Here is a 25,999-nt window from a genome sequence, read left to right as displayed (position 1 = left end):
TACATTTGTGAAATGTAATGCACTGCACTAAGTTTCACTACTGCAAATGAGGGATACCTTGCCTCCGGTGGAGATGATGAACGGCTAAGATGGAATTGCCTAGGACTACTGATTTTTGTCCCCCAGGTTAGCTTACTACAAAGAAAATACAGAAGCCAGTGTATGACCTAAGAAAGCTGTAAAGGTACCCAAAAGCAATTCCTCATTATTTTACAAACATATTTGAATTTTTCTATGTTAATATCTCTTCTTGGAAATAAATTTCTGCTCCACTCAACTGAATAACATAATAAATTGAGAGAGGCAATTTTCCAGAGGGGGTTAGACTATGTGCATCAGTTAGTTGACAGAACACTCCCTAATACTTAAATAGCATTCTGGCCTAAGGGATTGTTACTAAGGGCATTTGATTCAAAGTTTCACATAAGAACAAATTCCTATTTTTGGTAGAAAGGAAAACCAGACAAACTATTTCAGTTTATATATAGATATATTGGTTGTCATTGTGGAAATGACCTTAGAGATAGCCATTAAGCCTCATTGCATTTCTTAATGTCCCTTTGGTTCTGACATAAATTGAGATCATGACATTATGAGAGTATTTATAGAGTTAATACTTTCCAGCTCTCCTCTGGGTCCATCTTTCTTTGGATTTCCTGCCAGTACATAGAAGAGGCCCATTTGGAATTTGAGAAAACATCCAGAGACTTCTTCGAAAAGCTATACTCTTCTTAAATTCATGCTTTTTTTATTAACAGATGTAAATTTGAAGGGAAATACCATATACTATAAGCCATTTGGGAATAGTCTGCCTCTTAAGGATGACTTACAATTTTCATTTGAATGGCATAGATGCTGAGAGCTTCAGCTCAAAACTCATCTGTGCTCTAGTTCTGAATTATTCCTTCCGTGAACTCTGTATGCATTTTATGATAAACACACACATGTGTACGAAGTATGTGACCTCATTGACAGTTATCTGCAATGTCAAGTGCTATTGGCAGATACCCAAGAATTGATTGACACATATCTTACAGAACTGGAGTTAATTAATATGTCTACCAACTCCCAAATGTACCACAGGAAACAGAAAATCTGTTTAATACAGCAATCAATGACATACTGCGTGTGGTCAAAAGGCATTCACTATACAAGACAAGATTTTGGAATACACTTTAAGAATGTATGCATTGTTACTAACATGCTAGAAATAGTAAAATAGAACTACTTTTACAGCTAGAAGACTAAACTTGGAGGTGTAATTGTTTATCATTAAAACACAAATGTTAATTTCTCCTATAAGATCCAAAGCTATTAAATGATGTCAGGAATCTTGATTTGTTTCAAAAAGATGTCTTTCCTATGTAGCATTCTGCCATTCAGAATGTTAAGTCTATAGTGTTATTTTTTAACAAAGAGGTTTCAGCTAGCTTGGGAACTCAGTGTAAGACAGTGTTAGAAAAGAAACTGCAAAGAAAACAACTGAATGTTAAAATGTTGATGACAGTCTTGATAAAAGCAAAAACCAAAATGTCTTTTTTTCCCTAAAATTGTTTGAATTATATAAAGACTGGACCAAATTTTAAAAAGGAAATCATATTTCATTATTTCATATGGCATGGGGCAGGTATCAGCAGAGTACCCATTCAGTTTTTAAACTAGAATTTAGAAGGCATGTCCTTTTTTTCTGAAAACTCCCTCTTGTAAATAAGAGTTAGGATATTCAAACTTCATGAGCTTTTAGGAACTCTCTTCTAAGAATCCCAGCCTTGCTCCTGATAGCTATTTTATTTCTTACTTTTGCAAGCTTTCCATTTCTGTCATTCTTTTTCTAACAGTGTAATATATACATTGTATCCTTTTCTCAACTTCAAAAACAGCATAATTGTTTAAAGTCAAGGGTAGTATTTTAAGTACTTGTGTAGATCAATTTAAAGCAGATTGTCTCATAAGGCAGTTTAAGCATTGAAAATTGAATTTGATGTAGTCTAGACAAGATATCTTGATAATATCTTTTCCAGAATTTCCTAGATTGCCTGTCTAGACTGCTCCAAATTCCCCAGGTAATTGCATAATCATCTTCCTACTGACCTCCTAAGCAGTCTGGAACAGTATTTCCCATTTTATTGTATTCATGCAAATCAGAATCACTGTGCTTCTGAAGGAGGATCTTTCTCAAAGGCTCTGGGTTTTAGAGTTTTGAGAAAATACTTGAACCCCAATCTCCCACCTCAGAGGAGCTCAGATATAAGCTTTGTTTACTTATCGTTTTCAAGGGAGGAGATCCCAGGCAAATGGTCTGTACCTCTTCATTCACCCACTGGTCCACACCCATAAGACAGCAATGGACAGTTGAGGAGTTGAAAAGGAAATAGGCTGTCAATGCCATTAAATTGCAAATTCCGAAAAACAAACATTATGGGAAAAATGACAAAAATGCTGTGACATTTTATTGTAAATTATCATTGAGACTGTGTAAGCCTCAAATTTTAAAAAGGGGGAAATTAAGACAAGTACAGAATCTCCCAGCCATAGAGGGAGCATGGTGCCATAAATTACAACCTCAGATAAAGTGAGGCACATTTAAGAGGTAAGATGACAATTATTAGCAAGAAAAACAGCAATAGCTTTCAGCCTGAGATGTAAATTTATATTTTCTAATATTTATTGCCCCTTTTCCACAGCCTCTACCTACTGAACAATGTTTAACTTTCACAACAAGTATGGGGATCATTTTGCATGACAGCTTTCTAGATGAGAAACATAGATGCAATGAAAAGAAACATCTTGCTGCAGATCAAGCAGTTAGTACTGAATTCAGGATGCACAAAAGCCCTGCAGTCTGAGGCCAGAGGACAGGCTTTTAACAATAAGGGGATTAGAGTTTCTGCAGCAGAAAACATCAAGGAGTCACACCCTGCTAGGAGGGTCAGAAGGCAGTTAGAGGCAATAAGCCAATCTCTCATTTAAAAGACAAGGATACTAAGGATCAAAAAGGTTTTGTTTAATTATTTTGCATATTGTGCGCCAGAGTTTTGTAGAGATTAAATGATTTCTTCAGTGCTGCATAGCTAGTAGCCTGATGTGACACCAGTATCCAAGTCTTTCCCAATAATCTGTACAAGGAACTTAAGAGTTCCTGATTCCATTGCCAATTAGGTAATCATGTACTTCACAATTTTTGACAGGTGTTATAAATAAATAAATAAATAAATAAATAAATGGAAGAAAAGAGCAATTTAATGTGAATGGGGTTCTATAGAGCTATCACCACAATACAGAAAAATGGGACAATCACCCTGGGCCCAAGTTTTAGGACACCTGAATGATTATTAGGAAATAGCTTAGAAGGTAGCAAAGAGAGCCTGATTTAATCAGAAGGTATAAAAAAAAAAAGTGTATAATGCCTCCAGGGCCACATTCCTGAATGCATTGCTAATTTCATCAACAAGAAACAAGCAAGTTAAATAGAACTTCCTTTCCTTAAAAATTACTCTTTATTTAAAATTCTTAGCGAGGACAGTGAAGAAGGAAGGAAGGATGCATCGGTTGAATAGGCTGCTAGAGGGCCATGGCTTACACTAGTGAGTATTTGTGAAAGTGTCTTATTCTTCTCAGACTCATTGGAAAACATAAATATTCAATTGTGTTAGCCCAGAAAACACAATCTGTAAGGTGCCTTTGTATACAAAGAAAACACAATGCAAACTATCAATTTCTAATTTTTTTGAAACTAAAGAGCACCTGAAGACACCTCAAGAAAATTTAGAGAAAGAGATCCAGTGTGTAAGTTAAAATGAACTATAAATTAGATCTTAGATTTAGGATTCCAGAAATATTCTGTGAACGAATTCTTTATTGGTTGAGTTTTCCTGAATTCCAATTTGGAAGAAAATTCTGTCAAATATGATTATCTTACCACATGAACACATTTGTTCTTCTTAAGAATTAGTGCCAACATGTATTAAAAGGTTTATAATTGAAAGCAATGGATAACCTCAATTTACAAACTGCTTTCAACATTTAGCAATGTTTTGTCAAATTTACTTTTTACTTATATTTACCTATGATTTCCTCGATAAATTTTTCCAAACATCTTTTCGAAGCAGTGGACAAAGAAACATTTTTTTTTTCTTTTTCATACCAAAATAATAAACCAAAATATAAAAATATTTAGTTGAGCAAGAATACCAGTATGAATAATTTGGGCCAAACATGAGATCAGATCATTGTGCACATGTAAGGCATCATTTCTCAATCTCTGGACAGAAGAAAACAACTGGGTGGCAGACACTTCTGGCTGAGGATGGAAATGGAAGGGAGAGCTGGCAATATACAAAGGAAGGAGAAAGCAGTACATATTCAGCCTGCTGACATCTGCTACACATGCAAAATGGATTGGACTCTGTAATCCAGGGTGAAAACAAATGCTTTCTTCCATCCTTCCTCCTTTTCCAGAGTTATTGTTGAGTGATGGTCTTGTTCTTTTTGTATTAACAGATTAAAATTAATAAAAGCCTCTGAATTTGAAGTAGGTACCACTGAATAGTGAACCAGAAGCCAATTAAGCTGAAGAAATGAGTGATGAAGCATTTAAATAGGAAAGGGTCACAGACTAACACCATTTTGTAAAAGCCAGTTTTACCTCAGGATGATGTCCAATTTCAATATAGGTGCAAATTGGATGAAAAGCCCCCGTTCCACAGGCATACAAGTGAGTCTGATTATAAGCCTTAAGGACCTTGATGAAATTAGCACATTCTCTCTGTAAGACAAAAGGAAAACCAGTGAGTTCTAGCAGTCAGCATGCCTGAGGTATCCTCCTGAGTGCTAGGCATGATAGAACAGATTTTTTTTTTTTCTGCAGCCATTTGACAAACCCTTTTAGGGATTATTTATTATTCAGTTGTTTTGCTCATATTATTACATGCATTGAAATTATAGAATTTCTTTCTTTTTATGGGGACAAATATGACCTTCTATAAATCTTTCATTAAAACTATTTATAATTTATTTATATTATAGTAGAATAGAAGTTTTAGATAACCAATAATCACAGGTGACTTTTCCAGAAGCAAGAACAGCAAATTATTTAAACAATCAATTATATAAATACAATGATGGTTAAAATTTCCTTGCAAAAATATTAGCTTTGAGTTTAATTTTAGAAAAAGAAAAAAAAACAGATAAAATGGCCTATTAAATATGCAGTATATACACCATTAGTAATACATTTTGAAAGTTTTCAAATGAGTACTCATATGTTAAATAATTTAAAAAACTACATTGAAAAAAATCATTTTTATTGACCATTGCTATACTTTGGATATGAGGTATACCCCCAAAGTGCCGCCTATATGAATGAAGGAATATTCAGGGATGATTGATTAGAATATGGGTGCTATAATCTGATCAGTCCATCCTAGTTGAACTGGGTGGTAACTGGAGCAGATGAAGTGTGGTTGGAGGAGGTGGGTCACTGAAGCATGCCCTGAAGGGTGCATCTTGGGCAGACTCCACCCCACTTCCTGGCCAGGTAAACTGAGCAGCTTCCCTTGGCTGCACCCTTCAGTCATTATGCTCCACCTCACCTCAGTCCTGAGCAGTGGAACCAGCAGAGCATAGACTGAACCTTTGGAATTGTGAGCCAAAATAAATATTTCCTGTTCTAAGTTGTTCTTGTCAGATATTTTTGTCACAGTGATGAAAAGCTGACTAATGCAATCATAAACTTTCTTACTTTTGTCTATAAACATTTTAAATTAAGAAGCAAATATGTACTATAAAAGCAGATAAAATTCCTACAGACATGGCATAAACAAGGCTGGTGAGCATAATAAAGCACTGGATCTGCCCTTGCATTTCTAAGTGTGCCTCACCTCCAAAGTCATTCTGTATGACCTGTGACTATTCAAGTGCAAGCTCATAGGGCATTTGAACTTAGTTGGAGTTTATAAGAGAGGTGTTTAATAGTGTGAGTACATTTCCATGTGCCATCTGTATTCTGTATTTGAAGGTTATGATTTTGGTTTTACTTTTTTGGCCTCACAAAAGAAGGAGCAGACAGTGAAATTTGAACACAATGATGGACATTTAAATTCAAGGAATTGTGGTCTATTGCTGACTTTTCTATTAAGATATGATGCCCGTTGAATATATTCCTAGAGATGAATTAGGTTGACTCAAAGTAAAATATCAGAATTCCAAGTTATGACTCCTTCTATTTTCTTAATATATGATGACAACGTTGGAGTTAACTAGAATAAATATGTAACTTCTTCAACTGTTTGATAAATAGATTGCTGAACCTTTCTTTTTTATGGTAAGGCATTACAACATACAACATTGTGCTCTGAAATCAGCTGATTTGGCAAGTTGTTCTGTAACAGGAAAAATTCCCTTCCTTAAAGGGTTTCAGCATCTCCTTTATTCACTTTGAACAGGGTACTTCCTAGGTAAAACTGTGAAACAAATAAAACCTAACTTCTGCTACTCTTGGCAACAAACTCTTCGTTCTATAACAGTTTTCCTCCTTCCCCAAAAAGGACAGGGCATGAATGCTTAGACAGAGGAAACAGCTTTTGGAAGGGAAAGATCTGATAAACTCATTTACAAATGAGGTATTCATGAGTCTTAACCAAAAGATGTATTTGTACTCTAAAATATTCAGTCATTTGCAAAGAAGCCATTTTCAGGCAGATTTTAATTTGAAATGTGTAGGTGGTCACACATTCTGCTGTTACATATAGACAACCATTTCTTACTGTGGGCTCAATATTATAGTATTTAAGATGATAAATAATGAGTTCCAGCACCATATGTTGAAACCAAGATATTGGCTATGTAGATGTTGGTAAGCAAATGCATCTTCTAATAAATAATAGTGGCAAACCCAGATGGATGTCTTGTTCATTTTAGAAAAAAAGAACAAAAAACAGGATTTAAGTTCTCCTGCCATACCTGTAAACACATGTATGCAATTTTATTCACAAACCCAAATAATCAATGTCCATCAATAACCCCTCAGTGCCTCCTACAATTTTAAGAATAGATCTAAGTACTCCATAACAAAAAAGGGGAAATGTTCTTTGTGCAAATACTGGCGAACACAAAGGAAGGCTTATGCCACCTCTGCAACTGTTACAAATGGTAATATCATAGATTTTATGGGCTTTCTATTTCTTATAGATGATATAGCTAATTAGCAAAAGATTATCTTTTCAAGGAAACTAGCAGATTGTAATTAATATAAGAAAAAATTCTCCCAGTTCTTGAGAGCCACAGAATTGGGCCACACTGAATATCAAAATTCCGGTTTGTTCTCTATTAACTGTTAAAAAAGAACCTCTACACTAGGACAACTATTCTTCTACAGAGCTGCTGGAATGAAATCAATCACGGGACCATAGCTGTGAAACCTGGCAAAGAGTTCTACAGAGAATGCTGATAACCGCAGTCTATCTGTGTTACAAAGCAACTAGACCCACCCTGTTGGCCTAAGGCCTGGAGCAGTTTCCTTCATTTCCCAACAGACCTCTCCCATTAGCAGCAAGTTGTAAGGTTGCCATGCCTGGGGGCAACCTCAATAGTAATTTGAAAGTGAAGGTTGATGTGGTAGAATGGGGAGAATTTTTGAGGGGGAGCTTGAGGGGAAAAGATGATTGAAAGGAAAAAAAGAAATGGAAGGAAATACTTTCAAAACTGGTTAAATATAGCCAAGAAAAGAATCATCAGCAACAGTGGAGGAGAAAAGTGAATTAAAAGAACTGGACGGAGAAGAACGGAAAAACTTGAAAGAGACATGTTAGTAAGGATTTGTTCTTAACAGAAAGTCTGTATAAAAGAGTATCAATTCTGTCATTCATTTGCCTTTGCTCTTTGGTTTGTTGCTGCCAAGGTTTTTGAGTGTTCCAAAACAGGATATTCATTTTATTTGGAAGTGGCTTGGACATTCCTCTAAAAAAGAAGGAAGCGTGGCAGAAAAAGGAAACACACTTCACACATTTCTGCTCTGAGGAGACAGAAGAAGAGTGTTTTTGACCTTTTCTTGAACCATGACGTTTCTTAAAACGCAGAATGCAATGTACTTTTTGGCATTCAACTACTCCACTGCTTTGCTCAGCATCGGCGGATTTACAGCATGATAAAGACAGTGTAATCAGTTCAAAATGAATCCATTTTTCAAGCCTTGATCCTTTTTGGAATTTAAGTTGATATACGCAGACAAGTTTAGCAACAAGTTGGCTTCCCGAGAGTCAGGGAACCAGATTGACCCCTTATTTTACTGAAATTTACTCCAGATCAACAGTATTAAAAGTATTAGGTTAGAAATAAAAGCAAAAGCAGTTAAAACCAGTAAAATCCAAGGCCACACCTGAGGAGCAATGATTTATCATCTTCAGTGACAAGCCATTTACACTTATATTTAAAGGATTTCTAGTCTTTTCAGATCAAATGTATACAGGAATTATGCATGTAAATATTAGCTTGAAAAAAAATAAATTTAAAGAAAATATCTATTGCCAGAAAAAGATATAGGAGCCAAATGCACAGTGATTCAAAAACAAACATTGTAGATATGTAGCACTGATTAGACTGTGTTACACAGACTTTTCCTGGACGGTTACAAAAATAAAGTCCATCCATCTGTCAAAACAACTGCTCCATGCATGAAAATTAAAACAGAACTGAGGTGTTTTTAACTAACTTCCGATAATTATGCTTTCTACAAAAGAATATAATTTACCTCCAATTCCAATTACCTCCTTGCATTCTCTTAAATTATGGATAGAACCGTGAAATTTTATTCTAAATAAGGAAGGGGGGAAAAAAGGAAAGAATACTGTGAACATGAGCAATCTCTATTCAAATATATTCAGTTCATAATTAAATCAAACAACTTGCTCTGGTTCAAATATAAATCAGCCCCAAATGAATGGGTATAGAACTGTATTGCCTCGGGTCAGTGTGAATTCATCTAGAAATAAAAAACAAAGTTTCTATCCTACCAGTATTTTATGTGGAAATATTTTAATGTTAAATCTAGCAGCTGGAAAAGCAAAGGAAACCCTTTCTATCATGATGGGTGGAGACATTTCTGCATGAAAATCCATTAATAAGCTTAATTCCTGAAGTTAATCTGTTGACTCTCTTTTTCTCTGGTCATTTTATTTGGCAAGCTAGATGAATACTCCAGTCTTCGTGCCAAAGCAGTAATCCATGAGATTGTTCCTGTCACTCACTTTATCCATCCCTCTATTTAAGTCATTCCATCCTTATCTGACAATAATGTTTTGTCCTTTTTTCTCTTTACATTGTGCTGTTACAGCTGTGATCCGATTATCCATAATCTTGTCTTCTTAATACTTTAGCATTCACTAAAAATATTAGAGCTCTCTACTTCAAAGAGGGAGATCCAATAAAACCAACATAAAAACATGTTCTAATTATCATATTACCTATCATTTTTTAAATCTATGACCTGGAATTTTTTAATATCCAGATTTTAAAACAGTGAATAGTTTGTTCTGTCCATTTTGGAGTCATTTTTGCCTTCGCTATTTAAAAGGATGACTGCACAATCAAACCAATTGACCTTTTTATCTTAATGCTCTTTTTATTAACTTCAGAAATTAAAAAAAATGCTCATTCAACTAAGACAACCAAGTTAGTGTTATATCATAGCTAATTATTGAAGTATGTAAGCATATTCGTATTGATTTAACTAAATTAATATTAAATCTATGGCAATTAAAAAATAAATTTGAAAGTGGCTCAAATGATATGATCAACAAAGGAAGACTCTCTGTAAAAGGTTCTAAAGTCAATTGAAATTTAAAATATGATGCTCATTTCAGTTTGGTACTCAAATTTTATTTTTTTCCCCTCTGTATTGGATATTTATTTTGAAGTTCTAGATTCTATAAACATTTTTCTTTCAATTACTTGAAACTTTCAAATTTGGTCAAAAGACTTATACACATTGGCACTGTAGACATGATATTAGCAAAAGCTGACCAATGTCATTTTCTTCTAATATGTAAAGGAGCTCTGAACAATTTTACTTTGAAATTCCATGTGGACCAGAGTAGTTTATAATATTTATATGTAGATTTTTTTTGTTGTACCATCAATGTATTTAGTCATCCCATGAGTGTCATTCATTGCTATGTGATTGTCATACATTATGCATACCTAGCGTAAGTTTTCTTTATCTTATATTCTAATGAATGCAGACAACTATAAAAATATCATGTGGAATCTATCTAAATATGTTTTCTGTGATGCCAGGAAGCTTTCAAGTCATCACAATCCTTTCTCTGCTTTCAAAGTGATATTCTTGTGGTTTCCAATTTTAACAAGGTACTGAGTACTTAGTGCTCATACCTTAAAGCCAGAAAGTCATTGATTCAAGTGGGAAGTTACATGGAAAACATTAATTGTAGACAAGACAGTTTTGCATATTTAGTTCAAACATAATATGCCTTTATCATAACAGAATCCATTACCCAAATAGGGGAGATGAACTGCATCTTTAATCACATAAGAGAAAGGAGGCTAAGAAACGAAGCTTAGATTTTTGAGGAAGGTTGATGTCACCTGTAACCACCTCCCTTCTTACCATCTGCATTGTTTAATACCAAAATTAAAAGTAGATTTCCTTAATGTCCAAAGTACTAAAGGCATTATATAATAAATAATAAAAAGTGTTCTTATCACATATCTTTTCATAAATGGAAACATTATCTAGGTTTAGCACTTGTGCCATAGATATGGATATATCTGATTTACTCAAACATAAGCGCCTACAAGATATTTTACATATTTACTCTTTCTTCTTTTTTTAAGAGCCTAAAGTTCATGTGCTTTATAAAAATCTTATAAAGTAAACCATTAAGGAAAAAAAAGAATTTTTACAATATAAAAACTGTGGAAATTAAGTCAAATGCTGACAGCTAATGAATTTTTAAAAGCACAGTTAAAAATACTGTTATGAGCTGAATTACTTCTTCTTAAAATTTATTCTTGGAAGTCCTAATGCCAAGTACCCCAGAATGTGTCTGGAGATAGGACCTTGAAAAAGTAACTGTTAAAATCAACTTCTTAGGTAGGGTCGTCCTTATTCCAATCTGCCTGGTGCTCTTAGAGGAAGAAATTCACACATGTAAAGAGAGCAGGCATCAGAGCACAGAGGGATGGCCACATGAAGAGCCTGGTGATCTGCAAGCCAAGGAGAGGAGCTTCAGAGGACACCAACCTTGTTGACACAGTGATCTCTTACTTCTAGCCTCTATAACTATGACAAAATAAGTTTTTATTGTTGAAATTGCTCAGTCTGGATCTTTATTATGGCAACCCTAAAAAAATAGTGTGAACATTATCGAAAGAGTGGTTATTGAAGGACAAATGCTGCTTAGTTTATTGTTGCTTAAAATATCATTTTGTCCAAACAGAACATATATAGTGTCATAATTTTTTTGCCAGTTTGCCAAGTTGTAGCCTTCTGCTTTGTATAGAATTAGACACTAAAGAGGAAATTTCACACATTTAATTTGTTCTGGCATATTTCACCAAATATTCCTTCAAATGCTATCTTTATATATTAATCTTCCTAAAGATAGATGCATACATACATACATGTGTATATGTGTGTATGCATATGAATATGTATATATGTGTTTGTATACACACATATATACATATATATATTAACTAGTAGAAATAATTTCTGAATGTAATTAAAATATGGAACTTTGAAGACTTAAATTTTATTTGCATTTATTAGTATTGAGTGAAAATGTTAGCCAAGTATTTACATATGAAATAGATTCTCATCTTTGTGTAGCTTACTGGCAAGGAAGGGCTACAAGTTTCTTCTTTAGATCACTCAAGCTGAAGCAAAGGAGGTTGGAGGCTGGAAGTAGTAGATAACACATACTAATTCTAGTTTGTCCTTGTCCCACTTCACATCTAGCTTTTCTTCCCTAATGCCAACTCTTGTTTCCTATAGTAGCTTCAAGCCCACATGTATCAAATGAAATAGCCTTCATAGATTTCTTCACCACTTCTCACAATTTTACAAGGTCTAATCCTCATGATAAACAAGTTCTGGCCTTTGATCAAACCTTAATCAATGGATATATCTTGCTACAATAGAATACCTATTATAATATGTAGTGTAAGGGAATATGAACTTAGCCTATTTAAAACACACATACATATATACAGATATAGACTATATTTAATACCATATGTAACATATAGTATATTGAAAGTGTATTCAGTATTTTTAGCACAGAATTTCAATAACAGTATTGAGAAGCTTTAAGAATATTCTGCTCTGAGCTGGGGGGGGCGGGGGCATGCCTGTAATCCTAGCGACTAGGGAGACTGAAGCAGGAGAATTGCAAGTTCAAGACCAGCCTCATCAAATCAGTGAGCCCTAAGGTCTTGTCTGAAAATAAAACATAAAAAAAGAGCTTGGGATATGGTTCTGTGGTTAAGTAACCCTGAGTTTAATCTCCAGTACAACAAATGACAAACAAACAAACAAACAAAAAACAACAAAGAATATTCTGCTCTTAAAACACAAAAATTAAAATGAACTAAATATTCTTAGTCCCTGGAAATATTGTCAAGTTTTTAGAGGTACCAAAATTTTTGAACTCCATTGTCCTTACCATCTCTAAAAAAGCAGTAAATAGATATATATTAAAATTAAAGGATTCAAAACAGGAATGTTTTATGATCATCTGGGAACATGAGAGAGATGATATTTTACCAATAGTCTTTTGAATGAATTAAAGAAAAACAGTGTAAAGTTGACCACAATCTTAGTCGTCTTGAGACCAAGTGTATCATCTCTAAGTTGAATATTCCCAGAGTCAGTTTTGATCTATGATAGAATGGTCAGTGTACCCTCAGAAGTAAATAGAAATCCATGCATGAAGATTATCAAGCATGTAAAGAAGAGGAATAAGAATGGTGGTTTTAGAAGCTACACATCAGTGGGACTTAGAAGCACTTGTTTTCTATGAAGTTAGAGACATTAGCCAAAATCCTTTTCTCAGAGGAACTATCCAAATTATACTAGAGAGCCTCACAGATATAACATGATTACTATATTCTAAAAGTATGTACCCTGATGATGGGTGAATTATGGTATCCAATCAAGTCCAAATAACTTGCTAACCAATGCCAAATACTTGACCTTAATTTCAGCCATTTAAGAGTGCAATTGAAATTTCTAATAAAAAGGGAACACAAGTCAAAAATCTTCAAACCTCTTGAAAACATCTATTTCAAATGCTAGCCTTACTTTTCAAGTAAATAATTTAAGCATTTTAAAATTGTCATTGTAAATAAAGCATAATTACAAAATATTAAGTTTATGTAACTATTATAATAATTACATCTCATTTTGCATTAGTAAAACATAGGACTAAAATATAGTGTCTGAAATGAGTTTAATGGCAAAGTTTCATTTGCCATGCATCTTAGCTACCTAACACTCAAAACTGGTGCATTAACTTATTTTCACAAGAAGTATGTGTCTATAACCAAATATTAGTCACTTAAATCAGCTTATAGAGGAAAGGGCATTTAGAACAATATCAGATATGTAGTAAGCTCTCAGTTTTAGCGAGCATAATTATTACCTCTGAATACTGAATTTAAACTGTGAGAACCTGACATTTGCTCCCAAAGAGAAATGCACATACACAAGGCATAGGAATGTAAAAATCTGTACTTATTTCTGTGACATTCAATAAGACAAAGTTTTGCTGCCTGTCATCAAGTCAGTTATCTGTATAATTTAAGTATCATCAAATTTCATCATGGAAACATTTAAAAATGAATAAACTGACCATAACCTTTCATTTCTGATATCATCTAGAATGCCTACAAAATTTATACAATTAATATTGTCAAGAACTGTAAAGGGTCTGCAAATTTACCCTATTTGTAAGATAATGGAGTTAGTCTGCCATGGTTTCACAGATACTGGCAAAAGATATGTGGCTCCTGAGCCAAAGATAAAGGACTTCATTACTCACAGAAATAGCAGTAGCCAGGATATCAGCATTTGTTGTGCAATTCCCAATGGGCACTGAGGAGAGGGCCAGATGACATCTGCATATGCAGTGAGCTGCATTATAGAAGAGGAACCATGGTTGAGCAAACCTGATTATTTTTAAATGGGAATGGCATGCTGGCTTTTAGATCTTGAGGGAGATATTGTGTTCTCTGTACCGGACAGTAAGCATACCTGCCCTTTGCTCCTGAGGAAGACAGTATCTTTACTTCCCAAGATGATTTGAAGAGCAGCTTTTTGCTTCAGAGGGAGACAGAGTTTTCCAATGTTCCTAATTGTATAATCATCCTTAAAAAACAGTCTGTAACGAAGGCAGTCACTTCTCATAAGATGTGGGAAAGTGTGAGACAACTATACATAAGAATTTTGAGGTTTAAGGAAAACTTAGTATTTTTGCAGACACCCATATTAGAAGAGAGTTCTAACCAATCATTTAATACATTTTTATTATGACCTAAGGTGCCTAAAATAAAATAAAAAAAGAAGTGGATGTTAACTTTGACCTTTGAAAAAGTAATTGAAATTCAAGTGTTGGCATGTGCAGTTTGGAATGTACTGCAATTTAAGATGTGCATGTGTAGCTTCAAATTCTCAATTGGATTACTTGGCAAATATTAGTGCTGCTGAGGTCCTGCAATTTGATCTGTGATAAACTGGATAGACATGTTAAAATATATCATAGCATCAAAACATGTATAACAGCTGAGGAAAAAAAAACATAAATCCTGTGGAATTTCCAAAAAAGTCCTAAAGTTCAGGTGCATGATACTACACTTTGAAATGTATCCAGGAATAGGAATGTTATGAGAATCTGCTTTTTTTTTTTTTTTGGTTCCTCTCAGATGGTTGAAATTTTGATTTCCAATGATGTTCAAAATATTTCTAGCAGTCATACGGTTGCCATTTGGTTTTATTGAAACTTAGTGCAAAGAGAGATGGTTTAGTAGGATAAACAAAGAGGATTCAGAGAGCTATTGATTCAAAACAGATTCTTTTACCAGCTTAGCATGAATTCAGTTTTTATTTGCAAAACAGGGTCAAGAAGTTAATCCATCAATAGAAATGTTATTGTGAATAACTAAGTGGATTTTATGCCCTAGGAACATATAAAAAATGAGAGTAAAGGTGGAGAGCAGCAGTCAGATTTAAATATATGGGTTGCATTTATCTCATTATTCAGGATTTCTTTCCAATAGTATTACATATTACATATTTTTTCAAGTAAATCTTAAGAAAAAGAAATGGAAAAGTTCATGAGCATTTTATTCTTCTAATAATAGAAATGCTACAGCAATATTAATGTTTAGAACATACAACACCAGGAAAATAAAGGCATATTAATAGGATATGTTTTCTATCCTGTATATTCACTGCAAAAGAAAAAATATGTTTAGATTACTGTTGTTTAAAATGTCATTACTAGTATACACACATCTACACACACGTCTCTGAATATTTGTGTGACTATGTATACATATATACACACATACATAATAATAAAAAATTAATGTTATATATGCTATTTACTTTGTGCATTTGTATGTGTGTGCACCATATATATGTGTTTCAAGCTGCAGAAACCATGTCACCACAAAGTTCATTCTTTATGAATTGTTGCCCCAATTGCAGTTGCTGACATATGTTTAATGCAAAACTGAGGATGGGTTGGACCTTCCCAGATGGATGGAAGAATGAGGAGAGGGAATACTTTTACATATGATACTGTATGCAGTTACACAGGGACTATGTAGTTTCAGTCCAGTGGCCTGTCCCCACTTCCCCATGACCATGCAATCCTTGTATATGAATAAAACATTCCCTCAACCAAATCTGAGAAAAACTCATTCCCAAGGTAGATAACATTAGCTGGTATCTTTGCCCAACTTTTCCTGTTGTATCCTTGATCTAAATTGAGTGCTGAGAAGATACCACTTTCCCTAGAATGATTTATTGAAAGGCACTTTATTTCCAAAGGAATTTTTGAAGAAACAGCAGGTAAGTGATAAACCCATACTTTAGAAACTAGAGAGAGCACACAAGGAGGTTGTTACTTCACTTTTCTACAAATGTTCAGGTCGGTTCTTATTTTGATTATGATTCTATTTTGGAGTCTCAATGGCTGGAAAACCCACTCAAGCCTCATTCTTGTGGTTTCCAGCATCACAAGGGCTCTTTGAAAGGAATTATTATCCATAAATCCCAGCTGACTGGTATTTACACAAGATGCAGTGCAGAATTCCCATCAAACTGTCTATCTGTCACTTCACAAATCAGGTGTTGAATGAAAAAAGTTCTTTCCCCTTAATCTATCTTTCAAATTGTTTATATAAATTAATGTTAAAATATTAGTGATATTTACCTTCTATGTTTATCAAAGAAAAATTCTATGAATCCCAGGAAGTCATGTGTTAGTAAAATCATATGTAAAGAAAGAAAGAGGAAAAAAATGCATCTGTAAATGAAAGTCAAAGAGCAACCAAAGAATGCCATGCACCTTATTTTGAATGCAATGACTATATAAATCAAGGTAATACTTAAATGACGTTGCCTTGTAACTAAAGTGAACTTCAATCAAATGTATTCTAAATGCAGAAAATATATATTCAATAATATGGAAATGAAAAGCAGTATTAAGGGATCAAAAAGAGTTACCAAAAAAATAGTATATAGAAATATAATTGTTAATTAGAACTAGATGAAAATACATTTTTTTGAAATAAAATATGTCAAAACTATTTTGTTTTCATTTCATTAAATAAGTATTATGAATAGAATTCAAAATGCACAATTGAACTTATTTAATGCAGAATGTATAAGAATACCAAAAAGCACACATATTTTATAATGCTAATTAGTTTACATTTGAAAAGATTACTTAGGGTAATCATATGATTGAACATGTAAAAAATAATCTCTTTCAAAGCACTTATCTCTACTGTAGAGTATGGCATATGACATACTCTACAGTAGAGATAAGTTTTTTGAGAATCTTTATAATAAGATGCTATGATATGCCCAGCTCACTCTGGCGCATACCTGTAATCCCAGGGGCTCTGGAGGCTGAGGCAGGAGCATAGCGAGTCCAAAGCCAGCCTCAGCAAAAGCTAGGCACAAAGCAACTCAGTGAGAACTTGTCTCTAAATAAAATACAAAATAGGGCTGGGGATGTGGCTCAGTGGTTGAGTGTCCCTGAGTTCAATCCATCCCCCGTAAAAAGATGGTATGACATGATCAGGTGTCACTTATGCAATGTATCAGATTTACTAAACTCCATGTGTCTTAGTTCCTTTTGATTTAGTTCCCTAAAATCTGTAGGCATTTTCAATAAGCCTGGAAAATACAGTAAAGTTGTTCTTCTTTTTAGAGAAGAAATTTCTAAATTCACGATTATGTTAACTGTGGGGAACTGTGAGATCGTGAGTTTATTAAAGCTGCTGAAATTTCATCAATAATGTTTTTAATTAAACTTTGTGCACATAACTCTATCACATATACCAATAACACTAATTGTTAGTAATTTATCATTGATATTATTAATAGTTAATATCACAGTCTTGAAATAATTTCACTTGTATTTCTTTTATAAGAACTTTGAGAGCTGGTTATTATTAGTATCACACTTTTGATGATCCACAAAGGGAAGATATATGTTAAGTTCTGTATTATATATCCTGTAATAGGCACATTCAAATGAAAATATTCCAGCTAACAATAAAAACAACACAAGGGCACAGGAAGTGTGCCTAGTTTTTTATCCTAACTTCTACCATAATACTCAAAATGTTACAACATCTTTTTATGAAATGCTAATTTTGAATTATTTTATTTCCCAATCAAGAATATGGGGGTAACTATACCCACCTCATAAAACTGTTGTTAAAATAACATCTGCAAAATCCTTTGTAAATTACTGTAGTGCTTGGTACCAGAAAGCATCTTAATTTTCTCAGTAATTTTCTCCTCATCTTTTATACATTAATAAAAATCTAGAAGTCTGCATTTTTTAAAAATAACAACTATATTATAAAGGTAAGATAATCATTTCTATTCATCCTCAGTTATTGTACTGAAAAATTTCAATGTAATTTATTAATGATAAGTGTGGCATTTTAATGCTAGTGAGTTTTTATTTACGGAGTTATGCATTTTGACATTACATTTGTGAAGTGTTTTTGTTCCTAATAATTAGTACAATATCTATTAAAACTTGTTCTCATAGTCATTTAATATCTCTTGTTCCATTTAATGGATGGGAAATTTAAGCCCAAAGAAAGTTAAAATAATTTCTCAGGACATTTAATGAGTCAGAAAGAGTACTGCAGTACAATTCTCAGTACTGCAGTACAATTTCTGAACTCCTACTTCTTTGTTTTTTTCTGAGTAGAAAAAAAGTCCTTTACAAAAATCTCAACATATGCATCAGTTTTGGAGAGTAAAAGTTTGAAAAAAAATTTTTTTTGGTCTACATGAATGATCAAGGGATGGAGTGACTTACATTGGTTGACTCTCACTGACCTAACTCTTGTCAGGCTCCCCTAAACTGTTTTCTGTAGGGTTTCTGAATTCATCTCTGCTTAGTTTTGATTTTAGCAAGAATCCTGCTGGTTAATTTAGAAAAAGTCCCCCTCTGTTGATATCTGATCAAATTCACCAATTGGCATTACCCAACCCGGTCTGCCTTTAGCAATAAACTTGTCAAATCAGTTTAGCCAGAATTCCCCTTACTCCTGAAGTTTCCTCCCAGTAATTTTCCATCCACTGACCCCACCCTGCTTCATGACTGCACTGCCTATCTTTGTATTCTGCCTATTTTTGTATTCAGATTGGAGCCCATTTTTACTCTCAACCTACAAAATTCCACTACAGCAGTCCTGGAAAAAGGCTGCTTTACTATTTTAAATTAACATCATGAATCATTTTTAACATAAACCTAGATTTAATATATAATTTTCAAGGATGACTTTCCCATATTTGTTAACATTTAGGTGGATCAAGGATGGGGCTACCTATGCTTTTTGCTCCTTAACCTACTTTAAGTCACCAGTGGCCAACATTGCTAATAAATTGAGGCATTCTTTTCCTATGAACTCAGATCCTCCCTTTACATCCTTCGAAATCTAAATATCAATTTAGGCAGCTGCTACAAATCAGTCAAGTTGTCCCTTGATAATAATAATATATCTATACAAAACGGAGGTCGGTGTTTCTTTAGGCAACACACAGTATAAGTTCCTTCTAAATGCCAATGCTTTAAAATAGACAAAACTTTAAAACTTATTTCTTTGTATTTTAGACATTCCAAAGGATTGATAAAAATAATTTTAAAAAATTATATTTTTCCATTTCTATAATTTATTTTAATCCATTGAAGTGATTATAACTATTTTCCATGATTTATGTAGACAATTGGCTAAAGCCCAAGTCAGTGCCCATTTAATTTTACTAACAAAGCTTACCTTTTTACAATGGTAAAACCATCATAGGGGTTGCATATTATTCACCTTTGGCTCTACAGTGTCCAGGAAAAGGCCATTTTGTATGTAAATATTTGTATGTAAATATTGTATGTAAAAAAGTTACATACAATATTTATTTATAAATCAATATTTATTGTAAAAATGAGAGGAATAAAGAAAAAGAATGGAACACAAAGAAAAAAGGGTAACTAAATCATGATAATTCAGATGTGGAAACAATATCATTTAAAATAAATTATAGAATAACTAACATATGTGAATCAACCTGCAGAAAGAAGTTAACTTATTTAATATAAGTATATCTGCTAAAATTGCATTTTCCTAGTATCCTTGGCATATATAAATAATCAAAAGGACAGTAGTTTTCTTTACTGAGGAATGTTGTTATTATTACTCATTTTCTTTCAAAAATTATCAATGCTTCCCAAATCGAATGGTATTCTTTTATTCCTTGAGTGATTAAGCCCATAAGTACAGTATGATGCTTAATAGAACACAGAACAAAAATAGAGTAATACATTACTTAAGAAATTAATGATTTAGTAGATTAATGCTTACCAGGATGTCTTTCCCAGCCCACTTGCATTCATCTCTTCGGGTATAAGATACTGGCCACACAATCTAAGGATAGAGAAGAAACATTATTTTGTGCCAATTAAGTTCTCTGAGAGATCTAACATTGCATAATATTTTGGATGAGGTTGGGGGAGCTAAGGTAAAGAAATTTCCACAAAACATCATGTGACAGGAAATTTTCAGTTTAGACATTCTAATATCAGTTAATTGGTTAATCATTTTCTGTCTACCCATTACCTTTGTTGTTCATGAAAATTGAATAAGACAAATGAATGCAGTCAATACATTTGAACAGTACACAGTGGAAAGAATGGTCTCACAGACTGGGAGAGTAAGAAAATCCTGGGGATGTGAGAATCTACAGAAGAGGTAAAAATCAACACAGAATATGGCACATACTCCTCTAAATTGGTCAGTATTTATCAGGAAAAAGTGATTTTAAAATTTTAACACTGGGGTGCCCTGGATCTATTGCTTTGATCCAAATCTCAGGATGACATGCTAGAATGAGAATTCAAAGTGTGTGAAATCCCATTTTACAAAGGAATCTTTTTCTTCTTCTTTTTCTTTTGGAAAGAGAAAATGTTTAAGAGTAGAACTGTATATTTTTGGAATATGAAGTTGGAACTGTAAAAGAAAAAAAAATTACCCTCCCACTATGGGCTAAAGTTAGACTAGTTGAGGAATAATTGTATTTTCATCTCTAATATTTGCTTTTTATCTGTTCAAAGTTTACATATTTTGTAAATATGGTCACAGTGGTAGATGAGCCAAATGTTACTAGTAACTTGGACAGTTGGATATATTTTTCTCCATGATAATAACCCGAATGCACTCATCTAAATTTTAATACAGAATTTTCCAGATCCCCTGAGTAATTCCAGTGAATCTATCTGTATTGGGCAGAACAGTTTAATATTCTCTTATTCATCTTTCTCGTCTAGTAATATTAGTGAATTTCAAAGAAAAAAAATGTCATATGTAAAAGAAAAATCCAGAGACAGTGGCAGTTAATCATTCATGTCTGCTGGAAAGCTTTTAGCCTCAAAATGACTAATTACCATTCATTTGGAAACCTCCAGATAATTCAATTTATATGGTCACACACATGGGCAAAGGTTGTGATATTCAATCTGGGGAATTAAAAACCAAAATACAACACATTTATAAGCAAGAATTTGAGCCATATTGAAACAGAACATGATGACTTGATAAACACATTTCAGTAACATGACACAAATATAAAAGGCCTAGAAATTATTGAGTATGCATTCATTTTTACCATTAAGCTCTTAATTTGCATATTCTTTTTATGTACTTTTCACATATGTCTGAATGTCTAAATTAAAACTGTCATCTGACTTGTTCTACAAGATTTTTACAAAGTAGTCATAATAAAAATATTCAGGAACAGTAAATGTATCATCCTTACAATTAGCATTTTTCTGACTCCTGAAATTCTAGAGTGTTTGCTGGACAGCCCCATTCCACAGTTCTAATCTTCACATTGGCTCTGCAGAGGTCAGATGATCTCTTCTTACAGTTTACACGGAGGAGATAAAATATAAATTTCTCTAGGGTACAACAGTAATATTATATCGGAGCTGTCTTTTGACAGATTTACTTTCCAGATAAATTATGTTAAAATCACAGATTATTAAACATATATATGTTTATATATGCAAATATATGTATTTATTTAAAAAGACAATCTGTTTTCTCATAACTCCTAGCTTTTGAGTGTTTGTTATTGAGATAATACAGATAATAAGATAATATTTTGTGATTTAACGGTTACGTCAAATATTAATAAAATAATTTTCATATTCATGCTATGTTCTTTTTGTTCCTTTGCTCCTAAACTTTTAATTTACCTAACATTGTCTAAATTTCTTACCCTTCTAATCAGAATGTTTTATGATATATTTTGCAGTTGTTCTTATTTTTTTATGATTCCATGCTTCTATTCATGTCAATCTTTACTTATGATTTTTTTCTTTCTTCTTTTTTCAGTGTTTGAGATTGATCCCCAGGGTCTCATGTATGCCAACCAAGTCCTCTACCACCAAGTTCCAATCTCTGCCCCCTTACTTATGATCTTTATTAAATATGTATGCCTTAGAGAGATTGTGCTTTTTACTAAGGTAAATAACTTCCATAGCTCTTCCAAAGCTGAGAATGTATTTTTGCCCCTAAGAGGAGGGATTGGCCCAATATTTACATTTATGCTCACTCATCTTATCTTTACTATTACCTTGTAAAGTCATCAAGAAGAAGAATTATTTATGACATGTGTAGTCATAAATTTACTCTTATAAAGTTTATCACAAGAGTAAATGTTTACAAAAAAGTTGCTAAATATTTGTACATAGGTTTAACAAAGTATTTAAAAAAATAAATAAATAAACATACCAAACATAAATAAACAGATATAAACACTTAAGTAAATTGAATTTATTCTTTTAAACAAAATATAAAAATAAAACAGATTATTAAGATTAATAATCTGTTTTAAATGGGTTGTTTTAAAACTAGAAAAATGTCTTTTTAGTATGATATTTTTAAACTCAAGGGTAAGAATTATAACAAAAATACTAAGATAATAAGCAATTCACTTAGTTTTAAATCAATTCATAACACATACATATTTATTACAATTCCAGTTGGTAGAAATTACTATAATATATATATATATATATATATATATATATATATATATATATGTATATATAATATTTGTAATATGCATGCTAGGTGTACAAGTGACTCTAGGATTTGTTTCAGTTATAAAATTGTACATTTTTATGATAACTTGGTACCTTTCAGTTTAGAAACATTTAATACATAAGCCAAATTTAGAATATTTATCCAAATAAAAATGTTAAACACATGAAACATATAGTGTAAGGTGATCTATGCTTATATACTATTCATCCATGTATATATTTATGTATATCAGTTTTACAAAATAATAGAAACAATACTGACAAGTTTAACTGTTATAATTTCCTAAAATTAAAATGTCAGATTTTTCTTAATCATTCTATGTTTTGATTTCATTTCATAAAGAGCAATTTCTGTTTGATAATACAACAATAAAAAGTATTTTGTGAGATTTTTGAAAGATTAATGCAAGCTTTTTTATCATTTTGGAAAAACAAATGAATAGCAATTTTCTTAGATAATAGATAATCTTAAGTATGTATTACTATCATCTGAGGAGGTTTAGAAATCAATCAACTTAAAAAATCAGAAAAAAAAATGCCAAGAGTGATTTTTAAATGCCATATCATATGCCACACACACATTTGTGTATGTGTATGTGTGTTTCTTTTTATAAAACTACATATAATGAGTTAAACCTCTTTATGAATATGATCAGAATATTAATGTTTGGGTAACAGAAGAAAATGGAACAATCTTAGTTTAATGCTATTTATTAATGCTATTTATGAATAGTCACCTAACTCCTAATGAATTTCAAACTAAATTTATATTTGAATATAAGCCTCTATTTTGTACCAAAAGCAGCATTCTCCAATGAGAACATAAACTTTTTACAATTTAGGGACTTTTTGAAAGTTACTATCCAAACTGTTACAGTTTCTGAGTAGTCAAAGCACACAACTCTAAAGCCCTCCATGTTAAGAAGCAAAACCAATACACATTGATGCTGACATGTATACATTCCAAAAAGCATGTTGTGTTATGGTTCTCATGAAAAATATTTAATAAAGACCTATGTTCCTAAGGGAAATAAGACTGGAAGAACTGACTACCTAAAAATAGTTAATTTAGAGTGTCACATGTAAATTTAATAGCATAATTTCTCCTAGATTATAAATCCATGCTTATTTTCAACCTGTATAGCTTATATATAAGACAAAAATACTAAAAGAAATCAGGATAAACTGGTTTCTTGCTGATGTATAAATGTTCACATTGGCAAAAATCTGACCTCTTGAAGATTAATCTTTTTCTTTATCTTTTTCTTTTTTTTTAAGATTGATCTTCTAAATCGTTTTGTTTAAAATGCCAGATAGTTAATATCTTAGACTTTGCAGGTCAGATTATCTCTGTCACAACTACTCATCTGTGCTGTTTTAGCATGAAAGCAGATATAGAACATATGTAAACTAATGAGAATCCCTGTGTTCCAATAAAACTTTATTTTCAAACATGGGTGGCACATATGATTATGCATGTGAGAAATTTTTTGATGAATCTTGCATTTGTTGGTAATATAGAGAAATGTATAAATACATTACATATACATAATGCATGAAATCAGTAATGATGTATTTTTAATCAGTTCAGTTATTTAATTTATTGCAGGAAAATTATATAATTATTGTTGAATTAGCTAAAGTTAGTATTTTTTATAATGATCTATACTTTCTTCATTGATGATGTTTATGACTTACTGCATCCATTAATTTGATATTGTCATTAATTTTTTTGCATCTAAAAAATAAAATATTCATTTAAAACAGTTTTCTATAAGTTGTCATATTTAATAGCTAGAAAATTCTATATATCTTAAGATGTTTCACAAGAACTACAGTGTACATAGTAAAATGAAGATACCTTTTGAAAATCCTTGATATTAACCAGGTTGAATGAAAATATGTGATCCTTTGCTCCAACATACAGCCTACTCCGTTCCTCATCCAAAAGGAAGGTATGATAACTGGAGCTGTTGGCCAAGCCATTGAAAGTGATCACATTGTTGGATTCCAACATTTCTGCAAGGTAACAAAGCAAAACATTGGGTGTTAATGTGAGATCCTACATGAGCAGAAGCTATTGGTACATGGTAATCTGACTACTGTCTGCTGTCATGATCAACCAGTGGCTATTCTTCATGGTATTAAGAAATATACAGAAACTAAACTTTTTACATTTCATTGAAATGTGGTCATGCTCATCAGTTTGCTGATTTCGTATTCAAGATGACACACTATTAGTACAAAGAGAAAGAACTTGTCTACACAAGCTCATTTAGTGGAATCAATTCACAGGTAGTAATGGATCAGAATAGTCAATATTATATATAAACTTCCATAATTTTATGAAGACTTGCTTACATGGTTTTATTTGTTCCAAGCTAATAGATTGAAGAGTAAGTATAGGGGTCAACAGTGCAGAGGGAATGTGTGGAAAACATAAAACTTAATCTCCTAGGTTGTTTCAGGTCTCTTTTTATTGAGATATTTTAATATGTCTTTTGGATCATTATGTCATTATTTTCACCATCCATATTTTTCAAAACTATTCTCTGAATTAATGCCTCAGGTTTTTCCAGCACATAGTAGGAACCCTTTATCAGAATTCACGAAATGTAGAATTTCTTTCAAAGAGAGAAAGTAACAATGCAGACCCTTTCTCTGTCCTAGCCCTATCCCCAGGAAACATGTGATACATGTTTACATTCATGTGATACATTGCCTTGCTTTATCTCTCTCTCTTAATGGCTTCCATCTTGTTATCAAAAATATGATTTCAATAGAGGTTAAAGCTCAAGAGAGGTTAAAATTCCTTAACTTAGTATTGGCAGTCAAGTCAAGCTCATTCCAATTTAGACCTAAGACCAGTGTTTCTTGGCTTCATGTCCTTTGTCAAGCAGGAAAACATACTTTGTAGTTGTACACTTTTTGGCCTTTGTGCCATTCCTTTTGACTCCTACAGCGACATGCTACCTGGACAAGATAATTCCTACTCTTAAAAGCTAGTACAAGTGTAACTTCCAAGAAATTTTTATAGAGCTTCTTGTTATGGCATGTTTGAATTAGTCTTACAACTTTACACACTGTCAATTACTGCAATTATTCATACAAATGACTTATCTGCC

General features: G+C 32.7%; 1 protein-coding gene across 2 annotated transcripts in view; it reads right to left on the bottom strand.

The window, feature by feature from the left end:
- Positions 1–25,999, bottom strand: part of SEMA3A (semaphorin 3A) — a 455,178-nt gene that overhangs the window by 125,775 nt on the left and 303,404 nt on the right. For both annotated transcript variants that reach the window (XM_081286513.1, XM_081286512.1), the window contains 3 exons: positions 24,736–24,893; positions 20,131–20,193; positions 4,646–4,765 (listed from right to left, as the gene is read on the bottom strand). In XM_081286513.1, coding sequence (XP_081142639.1) covers positions 4,646–4,765; positions 20,131–20,193; positions 24,736–24,893 — 341 coding nt within the window. The remainder of the gene's footprint in view (positions 1–4,645; positions 4,766–20,130; positions 20,194–24,735; positions 24,894–25,999) is intronic.

Source organism: Spermophilus citellus (genome assembly GCF_964194105.1).
Source record: "Spermophilus citellus genome assembly, chromosome: 3".
Classification (NCBI taxonomy): domain Eukaryota; kingdom Metazoa; phylum Chordata; class Mammalia; order Rodentia; family Sciuridae; genus Spermophilus; species Spermophilus citellus.
The sequence above is the reverse complement of the archived record's forward strand: the minus strand, read 5'-3'. Positions and strand labels throughout refer to the sequence as shown.